Source organism: Pseudochaenichthys georgianus, unplaced genomic scaffold (genome assembly GCF_902827115.2).
Source record: "Pseudochaenichthys georgianus unplaced genomic scaffold, fPseGeo1.2 scaffold_1089_arrow_ctg1, whole genome shotgun sequence".
Lineage (NCBI taxonomy): Eukaryota > Metazoa > Chordata > Actinopteri > Perciformes > Channichthyidae > Pseudochaenichthys > Pseudochaenichthys georgianus.
Window position 1 is genome coordinate 17,243 of NW_027262047.1, and position 15,089 is coordinate 32,331.

The 15,089-nt window shown below is 42.0% G+C and overlaps 1 protein-coding gene across 1 annotated transcript; it reads right to left on the bottom strand.

The window, feature by feature from the left end:
- Positions 1–1,940: 1,940 nt before the first annotated feature.
- On the bottom strand, positions 1,941–12,506 carry prdm14 (PR domain containing 14). The gene is made up of 9 exons (XM_034076869.1): positions 12,474–12,506; positions 9,763–10,279; positions 9,081–9,134; positions 8,830–8,990; positions 8,099–8,375; positions 6,753–6,955; positions 5,783–5,884; positions 2,982–3,201; positions 1,941–2,388 (listed from the first exon to the last, which is right to left on the bottom strand). Exons 2-9 carry the CDS (start codon positions 10,262–10,264, stop codon positions 2,249–2,251), a joined length of 1,659 nt encoding a protein of 552 aa, XP_033932760.1. The 5' UTR covers positions 10,265–10,279; positions 12,474–12,506; the 3' UTR covers positions 1,941–2,248.
- Between the last annotated feature and the right edge of the window lie 2,583 nt (positions 12,507–15,089).

The following is a 15,089-nucleotide window of genomic DNA, read 5'->3' on the forward strand; positions in this document are numbered from 1 at the left end:
CAAAGGGGAGGGTCCTCTCTTTTCAAAGAGGGGCCCTGATGGGACCTCGGGGTTGTAAACATGGGAGGCGCAGGGTGATCTACACTTGTTCAAGCATCCATATTCCGGCTATTTGAAGGGAGAGGGAGGATGTCAGACACTCAGCGAGGAGGAGACCTCTGACCTTGAAGCCTGCCGTCCGCCCGGTGCACAGCATAAACACACCGCGCGACAACACGTCTGATTTAAACACGTTATGGCAAAAACAGGCAGATTTCAGATCAAGTATCTCAAAGACATCCGATTCATCTTCTCGTGTCCTTCTTGTTTCCTGTGCTTTTTGCTTCGTCTCTCGTCTCACTGTCATGTCTCTGTGTCTCGTGGGAAGTCTGATTTAAACACGTTATGGCCAAAACACGGAGATTTCACTTCAAGCATCTCAAAGACATCCGAGTTATCTTCTCGTGTCCTTCCCTTCCTGCTTGATCCCTCCTCTCATACGGATGCGTGTGTGTCAGCTCTCACTTAGCATCACGTCTCGGTGTGAATTGACCCCGAGGTTAAAGGTGACATTTCAGAGCAGAGACACAAAAGATGGACACTGTGTCATCCGTCAGACCTCACGCTGCTGACAGCTGGAACAAGAGAGGCTTTCCTCAAATTAACACACACACACACACACACACACACGGTTTAGACTCGATCTAAGAGGTAGATGTTGAACTTTTACACCAACTTTACAGAAGATAAAGTCAAGCGATGTAAACATGATACATCAATGTTGTTGTATGTTGAAATGGCCACGTGACTTCCTTTGACTTTGAACACTTTGAATCCTGCACAATGTGTCTCCTTCACCTTCCTCTTGCCCAGTTGTCTGAAGTATGTTTACGATGATCGCTGTTGGAAAAGCTGGGACTTCTCGTATGACAGTAAAACCTTTGAATCTTGAATCTTAAAGTATATATTGAGGCTAATGATTTTCTTGCAGGACTTGTGCATCAGAGTATCCCGCACCGTGTTGATGCGACTTTCACTTGAGTAGCAGCAGGGAAATACTTTGACGTCATGAAATACTATTTGCACTTCTTCCTCTCGCGCAGCTTAGTCTTACATGGGTTTACTGCTGGAGCAGCCTGGGACTCCTCGTATGACAATAACTGACTTTCACTCGAGTAAAGTCTCCGCTCGCGTCTCGCTCCCGGTCGGAGATGGTGTGTGGACACGCGGGCAGTTGGCGAGGGGCAGATGTCCGTCACGCCGAGCTCTTTGTCTCCAGCAGACCACCTCACTGCTGCACTCTATTCTCATTCATTAGCTCCAGAGGGGTTTGTTCACTTTACTGCCAGCGTGCACACTCCAATCCATCACAACAAGCTGCACACACACACACACACACACACACACACACACACACACACACACACACACACACACACACACACACACACACACACACACACACACACACACACACACACACACACACACACACACACACACACACACACACACACACACACACACACACACACACACACACACACACACACACACGGTCTGCACGGGGACACACACAGATATGTTAACCAACACGGAGAGCATTGTCTGAATTATTGAACACGCTGATGGACACAGAGTTCTTTTGCGAGGAGAACAGAATAAAGTAATTTCATTAATTTGGGAAAGAATGAAGTCCCTTTATTTTTAAATGATAATTATTTGAGACATTTCTGGATCAAATCATTCGGTCTTTAAGCCAGACATATGTGCATGAACTACAATGTGTAATAATATACATTTAAAAAGGGACATTTTCTGTTGTTAAATTCTCATTTTCTCATAAACCAAAAGCAACTATTTGTTTTCCATGCGCTGATTTTTTATTTGTTGATCATGAAAAAGCTCAGTAAACAAAAGCTTCTGCAGCCGGACGTACGAAACATTATTATACAGAATAAATTAAGACAACAATCATTTTATCCACAAATAGGCTCAGACCCAAAGAGCTTTTCAAGCGTTAGTCGATGCACCAAAACATAATTAAATAGTAGCTGTTATTATTGTGGTTCACAAAACAGAGTTTAAGACAAAAAACAACAACATATATTAAATAGATTTCGACATTTTTGCCAACAAATTAAATTATGATAAGCCTATTTAAAAAGACTTTTAATTATAGAGCTTTTTTTAATTATGAAGCAGCATTTACACTCTGCTTGATGTCGAGCCTGTTTTCCGGTCGCACACCTCAGGGTTCACAGTTCATCTAATTCCAGGGCCGATACTCCTGATTTAAAACCGTGATGCCGCTGTGAGGAAACGTCTTCTGTGATTTGGGAATGTCCTTCTCCAGAAGTCCAGCGTCCGGAGAAACGGGAAGACCGGTGCTGTCCGGGATTCGTCTGTCTGCAGAGCGAGACCAACACGCTTAATATATTAGTGACCTGCACATTTCATACATCTTTCGTTTCGCAGCTTTAGAGATAGGACACAATGATATACTTGTAGAATGTAACTGCATTAACAAGCTTTCATTTGCATGCATTCTGTCATAAAAAGACATTAAAAGTCTCATATTCAGTGCATGGATTTACCCTGAAATGCATTTAAATGTAATTGTTTAAATTACTTGCATATACAAAACATTCATTTATCTTTATCAAGATATTTAGATTCCCATATTCTAGGCAATAACACCTTATTAAGGGATCATGTAAAAATATTCTTCTCATTATATTAAAATACATTTTTCACTTGTTTCTTATATCAACTCAAAAGTGGAAATCCAAATTATAACCGTAACATTAAATAAAAACGACAAAGAAACTGTTTTTAAAAGTATATAATAATAATAATAATAATAAAATATTACTAATAAAATAACGCTAATAATACAAATAATAATAATACAAATTAAAATACATATAAAAAAATATTAATACAAATAAAGAATCGCTTGTTAGGCCTTAAAACGCATTTAAATATGAAACATGTCTCACCGAGGTGGTTCTTCATGTGGAGTTTGCGCTCCTTGTCCTCCTTGAAGATGGCCCCGCACAGATCGCAGGGGGGGGGCGGGTCCTTCGCGTGAGTCCGCCGCACGTGACTGTCATGAGCCGCGTGCGAGGCGAAGGCCTTCCCGCAGTGCGCGCACTTGAAGGGCCGCTCCCCGGAGTGCTGCCGGATGTGCGTGCGCAGGATGGAGGAGGCGGTGAAGGCCTGAGGAGAGAGGGCAGTTTAATAATAATAATAATAATACATTTCATTTAGAAAGCACACTTTAAAGACAACGTCATCTGAAGGTGCTTCACAAGGCTATGAGGAGAACATACAAAGCTATCTCAGGAGCATATTGAATACAATATGGTGATATAAAAAGGTTAAAGGTGGGGTAGGTGAGAACGGAGAAACCGGCTCGAGTGCGCGAGAATTTGAAAATACGCAGCCGAAAAATCTGCCCCTTCCTTCAGACTTCCTCACAGACTCCAACACACACGCACGCGCACATGACCAATGAGGGCACGAGATAAATTTGTGCCCAGATGGAAGGCTGACAGGCAGGTAGGCCATCCAGTTACTCTAGCCGGGCCGAGGCAGATGATTGGTCGAGCTTTTTACAGCGCCACGGCTTCCAGATGAATGGATTTATTGTCAAAGCATTTCATGTATTCCTTGCTATCGGGACGTTAAGATCATTCCATGGAATATAACAACAAGTGTTTCTGAAGTGAAGGACCTTTAAGAGCATAAAAGGTTAGAATAAAAAATACATAAAGTTAAGGACAGTCAGTGAAATGCGGGGCGGAACAGGCGGGTCTGACTCTTGGGGCTTTTCTTAAAAACTGAGAGTGATGCAGAGGTGGTCCGCGAGTTCTCTGGAGTTCATATTGATTTATTCCATAAAGTAACGCATGTTAATCTGTATCTTACTATTAACAGCGAACAAACCGAGGCCATTTGTGTTTCCGTTTCCCACAGTTTATACGCGAGTCCCTTCTCACAACAAACCCCTCTTTCACTCTTATTTAAAGCTCTCCTCCCGCCGTGTTAAATCTCATTTTGACAGCAGGAAGTGATCGCAGGATAAACATATTTTATTCAGTGTTTTTACAAAGTACACTACCAGGTGTTTTCTATTACCTTACCCGATTAAACGGTGAGTATAGAAACAAAACCCCCAAGAAAGATCCAGATTCTCTCGCTTTAAGCCACTGTTCATGTTGTGCGTTAGTTTCAAATGAGCTTTAAATCTCTTAAATACTACATGGTGTGTGTTCGGTGTAATGGCCGAGGTGCAGTGGAAACAGGTGTCTTTATCTCTAGCTTCTGCATTTTACGAAACACTTATTTATCACGAATAAATCGGGTCTAACATTTCGGTTTGCAGTTTCGTTTTTACGCAAGACTCCTCTTAAAGGTGGGGTAGGTCCTTCACTTCAGAAACACTTGTAATATTCCATGGAATGCTCTCACGTCCCGACAGCAATGAAAGAATACATTAAATGCTTTGACAATAAATACATAAAACACGTCACCTGTGGAAGAAGCCGTGGCGCTGTGAAAACCTCGACCAATCTCTAAAGTAACTGGATGGCCTACCTGCCTGTCAGCCTTCCATCTGGGCACACACTGATCTCGTGCCCTCATTGGTCATGTGCGCGTGCGTGTGTGTTGGAGGAAGGGGCAGATTATTTTCGGTTGTGTACTTTCAAATTCTAGCGCGCTCGAGCTGGTTTCCATTTGTATGTAAATTCGTTCAGATTACCTCAAACTAAAATCTCATCTCATCTATTTGGACCGTTTCCTGACTTTATGTAACGATTATTGAAAAGGAGCGCGAGGCGAAAAATATACAACAAATCAAAATACGTAAGAACATCAATAAATACAAACTAAACTAAATAAAACCCCTCTGTACGTTACCCTTATGGTTTGGTTTATTCATATTCGTAGATAATGTTAATCTTTACGGAGCACTTAGTTAAGAGTCTTTGAATAAAGGAGAAACACAATCTAGTAAAACTTTTTAATTCCCGTTTCTTTATCCACCGTTTCTAAATGCCCACCCCCCCCCCCCCTCTCTTATTCAGAGATGACGATGAAGAGGATTATCGAGCCCCTCGCGGTGATAAAAGTAGGAGGAGGAGGGCACGCGGAAGAAGACACAAAGACTTCTTCCTCCTGCAGTACACTCAGAAATAATCTGCAGACAAAGAGGGGGGGGCACATCTGGCGATAATTAGCATGTAAGTGTCTGCGCGGCGCGTGCAAGCCCCCCGAAACAATGGTGAGGGGCGCGAGGCAAATGCACCGTGACACGAGGAGGAGTAAATGGATCCAAATGAGGAAGAGGAGGAAGAGGAGGAGGAGGCATACTGTTCAGAATCAGCAATGATATTTTAAAGAAATTAAATTAAAATGCTTTTTTAAAACATATTTGAAGTATTGGGACGTGTTTTAAATCCTATTATATATAATTATTTCAGTTGTTTTTAAATGGAATAACTCTGTGAGGTAAATCATTAAGTTGTAATGTATGTATGATAAATACAAAGTGGTTATTTAAGTTGTATAAAAGCGTGTCTTACTTTAGTTCTTGAGAAAGGCCGTTTAAACTAAATCAATGCAAAGTGGATTTTTTCTTTAAAATTATTCTCTTTAATTTCCTTATTTGACTCGTCTCGTGCTAATCCGATACATCTATTTATTTATCTACGTTCCCGTCTAAAGGCTCAGGGTGTAGCACTTAACCACGGCCTACTCGTCCCTGCTTTAAAAGGAAGTGTCCTCCTCGTCTCACCTTGTTGCAGTACACACACTTGTAAGGTCTCTCTCCGGAGTGCACCCTCATGTGTTTGTTGAGACTGGAGGACTGAGAGAAGCTCTTTCCACACACCGAGCACTGCAACACACACACACACACACACACACACACACACACACACACACACACACACACACACACACACACACACACACACACACACACACACACACACACACACACACACACACACACACACACACACACACACACACACACACACACACACACACACACACACACACACACACACACGTTAATAAAATACATTATATGACATACATGATACAAGACATTACCGAGTCAAACTTATTTCGGTTTGTCATGTCTCTTTCTAGAAGATATCTTAAACTAATATATGTTTATGTGTTGTGTGTATATTTTAAAAAGTATCACAGTGCAGTGCATTGTCTGTGCTTAAATGTACCGTACTTTCCGGACTCTAAAGCGCACCGGCATATAAGCCGCAGCCGCTAAATTGTCCGTCTGTCTTGCTCTCGTTCTGTCTCTCGGTTCCACTTCTACTTTGGCGCGCTACCTGTCTCTCTCTTTTCCGGCCTCCAGCTTTTCCTGCTGGAGCCCGCCGCTTAGAGGTGGCGGGCGCGGACCGGTCCTAGAGCCCGTAGAGTTAGAGGTGGTTAATTTTACCTGTAAAATCCATAGATTCAGGAGGTGCCCTAGTGGCCGCTAGCTGTACACAGAAAATGGGGGGGAAAGTCGGGGCTTATAGTCCGAAAAGTACGGTATGTTGTATTATATTGCCGTGATGTCCATTTTAACGAAACTAAACTAAACAAAGTGCATTTTTGAAGAGGCCTAATAACTGGCTGTTCTTTCAGCCCCACGTGTTAGCACTAAGATGCGTCGTGCACATCTCTACAGCGTCGTCAGATAAGTAGAAATGAAATGACCAAGACACCCTGCAGTAAATCATCAGTTTCTTTACCTTGTGCGGCCGGTGCTTCTCGTGCACGTGCAGGATGTGGATCCTCAGCCGGTCTCTCTTCTCGAAGGAGCGTGTGCAGAGGTGGCACGGGAACTTCCTGTCGCCCTGGTCCACGCAGCGAGTGTACTTCAGGTGCTTGTCTCTGTAGTATTTGTAGGCAAACACCTTCCCACAGCGGTCGCACTTGAACCCCTCGCCGGAATCTGCAGGAAGGGGAGAAATACAGTGGTGTTTAGTGCACGTGCATTTTGCATGGTGGACAGAGATGGTAGAAGTACACACTTCCTTTACTCAAGTAGAAGTACACACTTCCTTTACTCAAGTAGAAGTACACACATCCTTTACTCAAGTAGAAGTACAGATACTCGTGTTCAAACATACTCTGGTGAAAGTAGAAGTACTGACTACATTTCTTTACTCAAGTAAAAGTAAAGAGCTTTGAAGTGTACTTCAGTAAAAAGTACCCATAGCTAGCAGCTGCTTTAAAGAGTACCTGACCTCCCTTTATATTAATAGAACAATAATGTCATTGTTAGCTAATGAATGTTTCCATGGTGACCAACGGCAAATGAGAGAAGTAGAAAGTACAGGTATTTGTGTTCAACATGTAAGAAGTAGAAAGTACAGGTATTTGAGTTCAACATGTAAGAAGTAGAAAGTACAGGTATTTGAGTTCAACATGAGAGAAGTAGAAAGTACAGGTATTTGAGTTCAACATGTAAGAAGTAGAAAGTACAGGTATGTGTTCAACATGTAAGAAGTAGAAAGTACAGGTATTTGAGTTCAACATGTAAGAAGTAGAAAGTACAGGTATTTGAGTTCAACATGAGAGAAGTAGAAAGTACAGGTATTTGGGTTCAACATGTAAGAAGTAGAAAGTACAGGTATTTGAGTTCAACATGTGAGAAGTAGAAAGTACAGGTATTTGAGTTCAACATGAGAGAAGTAGAAAGTACAGGTATTTGAGTTCAACATGTGAGAAGTAGAAAGTACAGGTATTTGTGTTCAACATGTAAGAAGTAGAAAGTACAGGTATTTGAGTTCAACATGTAAGAAGTAGAAAGTACAGGTATTTCAGTTCAACATGTAAGAAGTAGAAAGTACAGGTATTTGTGTTCAACATGTAAGAAGTAGAAAGTACAGGTATTTGAGTTCAACATGTAAGAAGTAGAAAGTAAAAGTCGTCAGAAAAAAAAAGTAGTGGAGTAAAGTACAGTAACGAAGTATTTGTACTACAATACTTCCCACCTCTGGTGATAGGAGACCTTTAAAAGAACCAGAGAGAGGTGTGTGTGTGTGTGTGTGTGTGTGTGTGTGTGTGTTAGAGAGGTTTTTTTTATGTTGACCTTCAGAGGGAGGTTCCACGGTGCCGTTCCCGTCGTTTCGGGGGTCCTTCAGGGTGAGGGGGATCCCGAGGAACTGCATGTAACAGTCTCCGTACCAGACCAGCAGCTCCTGCCCGGGCCGGATCTCTTTGCACGCCTCGTAGAAGATCTGACCCTGGATCTGTACCGCCGTGAGGTTCTGCTCCTCTGGGAAACGAGCGCATTTCACCAGAGACATCCAGTTCCCAGACCCCCCTCTCCCGTCCACGAAGTGACTCAGGCGGCCGTTCTCAAACACCTGGAAGCACAGAGAGGAAGATCAGAATCAGAATCTCTTTATTGCTGGGAGACTAGTGAGTGTCCTTCTCCAACATGAGAGTAGCATGCTAACAAAGGTATCAACTGTAGCTGTGAACATGACAGGATGTGAGATGACCCAGAAGAGCATCAGACTGCTTGAGGCAGATGATAGCTCTGTGATGAACATGATGACTCAGCATCTATGGAGAGAGGCATCAAGCATGCTCATCTCTGACGTGGAGCTACTCTGAAGTAAACATTGAGCTCCTACTGTCTTCCAAGCCCAAGGGCAGCATGTTGAACAGCTTGTTGTACCGAGTTCTCACTTTAGGAACCAGCACCTGCACAGACTCTCGGGAGGCCACAGACTTCACTCATTGTGTGAAATATGAGAGGGAACCGGCTCAAGCAGAGATTTGCGTATACGACCCGCCCGGTGGGAGAGTCCTTACCTCCCACATCAGCGTGTTGTCGTCGTACGTTTTGATCTCGCTGGTGTTCACTAGCTTTCCTCTGAAGGGTCCGAATCTCGTCCCCTTCGGGATGTTGTTGGTGTCCGTGAAGACGCCGCAGTGGGACACGTCTCCACAGGACGCCTGCACCAGGTTCAGGCCTGAGAACCAGAGAACCGGGTTAGCCATCAGTCCCAACACCATGACCGCAGAACAGTAAAGCAGATAAGGATGAAGGGTGCCCGGCTTACCTTCCGGAAGGTCCAGAGTGTCTTTGTTCAGCGGCGGGTGGTGAGCGCCGGGAACTGGAAGGAAAAGGGGTCAGTGAGCTTCTGGGGTCATTCAAAGCCGGTATCGATGTTTCACTGAATATAAGCGATCATTAGAAAACCGACCTTTGGAGTCAACAGACATGGATATTTGTTTTTCACCTTTTTTCTAGTATTTTTTATTTAATTCTCGTTACATTTTAAGAAAAGTTAACTTATTCAGGACTCTCTTTGGAGTCAACAGACAGTGGATATTTGTTTTTCTAGTATTTCAATTAAAATGTTTGCTACATTTTAAGAAATGATAGCTGACTTAACTTAAATGAGCATCTCAAAGCAAAGACAATCAGACTTAAAGACAGGGCAATAACTGCACTAAACTCCAGCTTGCACCGACACAATAGGCCTATATGTATGTATATGTATATATGTATATTTGTACACACATTCAAACATATTTATTTGCACTTAAAGCGATATATTCCTGCACTTTAACTCTATCTGCATGTTGAAGTGTGCATGCTTGTTGTTTGCATGTCGTCTCCTCCTGAGTGTGTCTTGTTTGCTGTATGTTGGACGGCACCTTAAGGAAGGCATCTCATCTCATTGGACCTGCATGAGGACAAGAAAGGATTCTACTCTATCGTTTCCTCCGTTCTCTCACCGGTCTTTTCGGGCAGGGTGAGCCCGGAGATGGCGTGGCCCCCGCTCCTCTCCGGACCCCCGGAGTATCCGTACAGAACCATGAAGAGCTGCTCCTCGCTGAAATTAAAAGAACTCCGATTCTCCCCGGAGATTTCTGCGCTGCGATTCCGAAGAAGGGTGTCTTTGGGCGGGGAGGAAGAGGAGGAGGAAGAGGATATGCTTTCATTGAGCGGACTGCAGAAATCTGAGGTGAGGTATGAGGAAGAGGAGGAGGTGAGGATGTGTTCCTGAAGATTGAAAGGTGGATTTCCTCCTCTTCCTCCTCCTCCTCTTCCTCCCTGCAGAGAGTCAGAAACCAGGCGGCCCAAAGACTTCAGAGGGTGGAGCAGGTTGTGCTGGAAGAAGTCCATGTATTGGGGGTGAGGATGAGGAAGGGGGAGAGGATGATGATGAGGGTGATGAAGAGGATAGCCCTTCATCATCATCATGGAGGTCTGGAGGGAGGACAGGGACACCGACATGAGGAGGGGGGAGACCTGGAGAGAGAGAGAGAGAGAGAAAAGATTAATGAAAGAAACCAAAAAAAAGGCCAACCTGGATTGATTTCCTCTCAAAGCCTAAAAGAAATACAAATAGAAGTACAAATAAAATCAGGAAGCGGCATTAAACGCGAGAGAATGAGGAGAAGCAGATTTATTAAAAGAAAAAAGTGGTTATTGTTTGTTATTTTGTCGTCTTGTTTGGGTGTTTCCACGCCCTGCTTGACTCAAAGGATCCACGAGTCTCCATGGAAGCCTTTTAGAGGAGTAACCCTCACAGTCCTTATGAAAGTTTAATGCAAGACATCTAAAAAAAAGACACGGCTGACCACCTGGATTGATTTCCTTTCAAAATGTGAGGAAGCCTAAAAAATACGAAAGATAACTAAAAATAATTTCGGTAGAATTGTGGGTGAATCAGGAAAAGCAGATATATATACAAAAATGTGGTTCTTTGTTTTATTTTATTTTTCGAAAGAGAACTAAAATAATCTCGGTAGAATTGACCTCGAGTGAATGAGTTAAAGCAGATATATCAAATATGATGTTCTTTGTTTATCTGTTTCCCCTGGTCCGTCCCAAATAATCCATGGGAGGCGGACCAGATAGATTTTCTTTTTAGATGAGTAACCCTAACAGTCCTTATAAAAGTTTAATGTAACCTAAAAAAAGACACGGCTGACCCACAACCTGGATTGATTTTCTTTAAAAAATGTGAGGAAGCCTAACGGAATATCCAAAATAGAGGTAAAAATAATCTCGACAGAATGAGGAAAAGCAGATCTCTAAAAATAAAATGTGGTTTCTTTGTTTGTTTCTTTGGGTTGTTTTGGTCTGATGCTCAAATGATCCTTTTTAAATGATTAACCTTAATAGTCCTTACAATCTCAAAAAAGAAATAGGCTGACCACACCTGGATTGATTTGTTTATAATATAAGAGATCCTTTTAATTTAATTTTTTAAGAATAACTTTGGATCAAAATGGGATGAACCTCGACTGAATCAGGAAATGCAGATATATTAAAATCACATGTTCTTTGTTTTATTTCCGTCTTATTCTGATATGTTCACTCCCTGTATAGTCTAACAATATCACATATTTCAAAGGAAGGAATAGAAATAGCACAAAGGATCCAAATTAAATATTTAAAACGAACGAAATTAATCCGCAATTCCTGTAACGATAAATCTTCGTTAACGAATCAAGCCTCCAACTTATCCGGACTTTTTTCTAAATATTTCAAAAATGAAAACGTCCTCCAGACCCCTAGTTAAAATCCTGTACATAGCTTTATTGCATGCTAAGTAAAAGCAGTGCACGCTTTGACGGGACGGCACACGGTGCAGTATTTCCAGCCGAGAGGACATCAGATGGTTTTCAGAAGCGTTTAGCAGGCAGCCAGTAAATAGAGACAACCAGGGTCACGACAACCGATTACACACCGAGAGCCGGAGCAGAGGTCAGCATTAATGAAGCCTTTTATGGACCCACGGTGCTGCCAATGCAGAAAGGGAATAAGACATGAGGAAGGGACATACTGGAAGGATATGAGCTAAGGAGATACCTACAATTAACGGGAGAAATTAGGAAGCGTGCGTCATTCCCAACAGAAATGGGACGAAACGGAACTTATATTGTTCTCGCGTTTCCAGACTGCACGAACAACCGTCAATGCACTTTCATCAGCAAAGGGAATTGTTGGAGGAATATGAGCTTAAAGGAAATTATAATTTACGGGAGAAATAAGGATAAGTGGAGATGAGCGCGTGCGTAACTCCAAAAGAAATCGGACGGTCTTTAGAAGGCTTTTTATAAACATCACATGTCAAGGCAGAACATACATGAAGACACGAGAAGGAGACATGTTGGAGCAATACGAGCCAAAGGGAATAGTTATAACTAACGGGAGAAATTAAGATAAGTGTTAGTGCGTAATTTCTAATTTGACGATCTGATCTTCTTTAAAATGACTTGCTAAAAGTTCCAATACAGAGAGAAATAACGTCCCAATTAACTCTACTTTTTAAATAAATGCGTATTTTCAAATGATTTAATTGATAAATGCACAGAAGCCACAGCGTAATTTTGTCAATAAACTTTCTGCATACAATGCAACATAAACATAGAGAATAACGAATTAGAAACAAGAGAACATGGTGCGAATAAATATTAAAAAAGAAGATTCTTACTTTGTTAAATCCCGAGAGAAGTTCCACAGTCTCTCTTCATGTCCTCTCGCTGCAGATTTGACTGTAAAGTACCCGGATGTAGAGGATGCTGCGGGACCTCTGAGGGTCGGTGGTCATCTGAGGGCAGGTCTCTACAGGAGAGGCTTCCTATTGGTCCTCCCAGACTCATCCATCTCAATGCACGCGCACTCCCCCCCTCCCGTGGAGTTGAGATGGAGCTGTTATGACTTGGATGTGGTGAATTAGGAGGAGAAAAGAAAGCTGATAATAATCTGCAACACCTCTGACTCCATGCTAATGATACGGTCCGCTTTAAATGCACTTTCCTGATGAACTACTGCAAGTTTCTTTAAAGCAAAATCATTTGTTTTTGGGGGTTAAAATGCAAATAGAAAAACTCTGATATGTGCCATTTGTTTCTGTCCTTGTCCCTGTGAAATTAAAATGTAAAAAATACACAGAAGAAAGCAACGAGCACAATACATGAACGAGTGCTTCCTTAAATGCATTTTCCTGTCGAGTTGTTGAGTTTTTTTTGGCAAAATCTGACTTTTTTTCCTGTTTAAAATGCAAATGAAAACAACTGGAGTTACGAGTCCTTGTCCCTGCAACAAGTTATTCAGAGCACTTACCGTGTAAACACATCCACAGAATAAAGTGTTACTTTCAAAGCATTTCCTGTTGTACTTCGCATTTTATTTCAAGCTATTTTGAGCAAAATTAGAAAATGTAACTGTTTCTATTTATTCTTCTCCAATTTCTTAATTGCAATTAAATAAATAGTGAAAGCTGTTTCGCATCCTGCCCGTCGCCATTAAACAAAAACATTTTTTTATTTACATCACAAATGTTAAGGGGTTTAAATCGCTCTGTGGTTTGAGTGAGATACTTAATCTCATGTCCAATTATCGCTCAATCAATCAATCAATATTTTTTATTTGCAGTATCACTATGCAGTATACACTTTACATTTATAAACAAATACACAGAAGGAAGCAGCAAGCACAGGAATAAACACGTTATAACTGAATATTAGTGTTATTTAGTCGCTTTGAGCCGTTTTTAATAAAGCGTTACATATTCTGTGCACTCATGATGGAAATACAATCAATGCATGGGGGGGGGGGGGGGGGGGCGTTATTATATTTAAATTTCAGTCACAGAAATAAGAGTCACTCTGTTAAATACTGCGATAACAGAATTCTTTATTTACAAGGCAAATAGCATCAGCGAAGCCATATTAGTTCACAACTTGCATAACTGTGGTTTCTCTTGTATATCTAACTTTGCATAAAACGCTCACACACACACACACACACACACACACACACACACCACACACACACTCGCGCACACACACACTCACACACACTAGGGGTACAAAGGTGGATGCGGGTATACAGTGTGATTCCTGTGAACAATGCAGAAAATAAAACCAGGGGGAAACACAAAGCTTTCTTCAGAAAGTCCATATATTACATATTGCTTCAATATCCCTATATCATCAAAAACAGTGAGAGAGGAGGGGGGGGGGGGGGGGGGGGGGGGACACACACGACAGAGAGCCATGAACTGAGCGATGATACACCCGTTCCATATTGTACACAAGTCATTATACAAATTTATACAGACAGCGGCGTAATGTACAAGAACGGACAAATCTAAGGCATTATGCTAAGGGTGGTTAGCATTTCAAGGTTGCATCTTAGCTCTAAGAAATTGGCAGACAATACAAAAGGGCATTTAAAGTTCTTTAAAACCAAAAGCTGACGAGAAAAAAATAGTTTTAGTGGGTCCAACGCCTGGATACTTGTTGGGGGCATTGATCTGCTCCCGTCCTCATTATAAATGCTAAAAAAATGCATTGCTACCACATGGCTTTAAATCGTTTTGTTTTTCAAAATCTTGACAATCTTTGGAAATTTTGCAAAGGGCTGTGATCGGACTTTTTTTTTTTTTAAATGGCTCAAAAAGGCGTTTCCTGCACGACTGTGTGAAACAATCACGACAGCACTTATCAAAACGTGAGACGTCTGCAAAAAAAACAGAAAAGAACACGATTCTCAGATTCAGCGTCGTCTCGTCTACACCAATGGGAAAGCTCCCCTGAACGCCGAGGTCACATCCTTTAATGACTTTAATACATTCAGAATGACTTCCTGCTTCTCCGCATCAGGACCCTGTGTAGTGACATCGACTTTGTTTCCGCGGGCCTCGAAGCGAGGGAAATAAAAGCTGGTAGAATTCAGAAATCCAATTGAAAAAAGGTGAAGATCATTTGGCTTGCTCCAAGTTTGTCCTGGGTTGTGTATATATATATATATATATATATATAAAATGTATTTTTGAGGTTAGAGAGGATGACTCGGACCGCGCTGAACTCCCCAGAAAGAGCAGCGAGTCGTTTAATATCTGCCTGAGGTCATAAATATGGCTAAGTGTGTGTCAGAGCAGGGTGAAGCGCGACCTCTGACCTCTGCTGCATAATCTAACATCGCCGTGTGTGGGTGGAGACTCTCCTGGTACAAACTGCAATAAAAAAATGTAATACTGCATCCAAAGGCGGAGCAAAAAACGTGTCCTTTTTAAGTCAGGAAACTGTACAAAAATTACAAA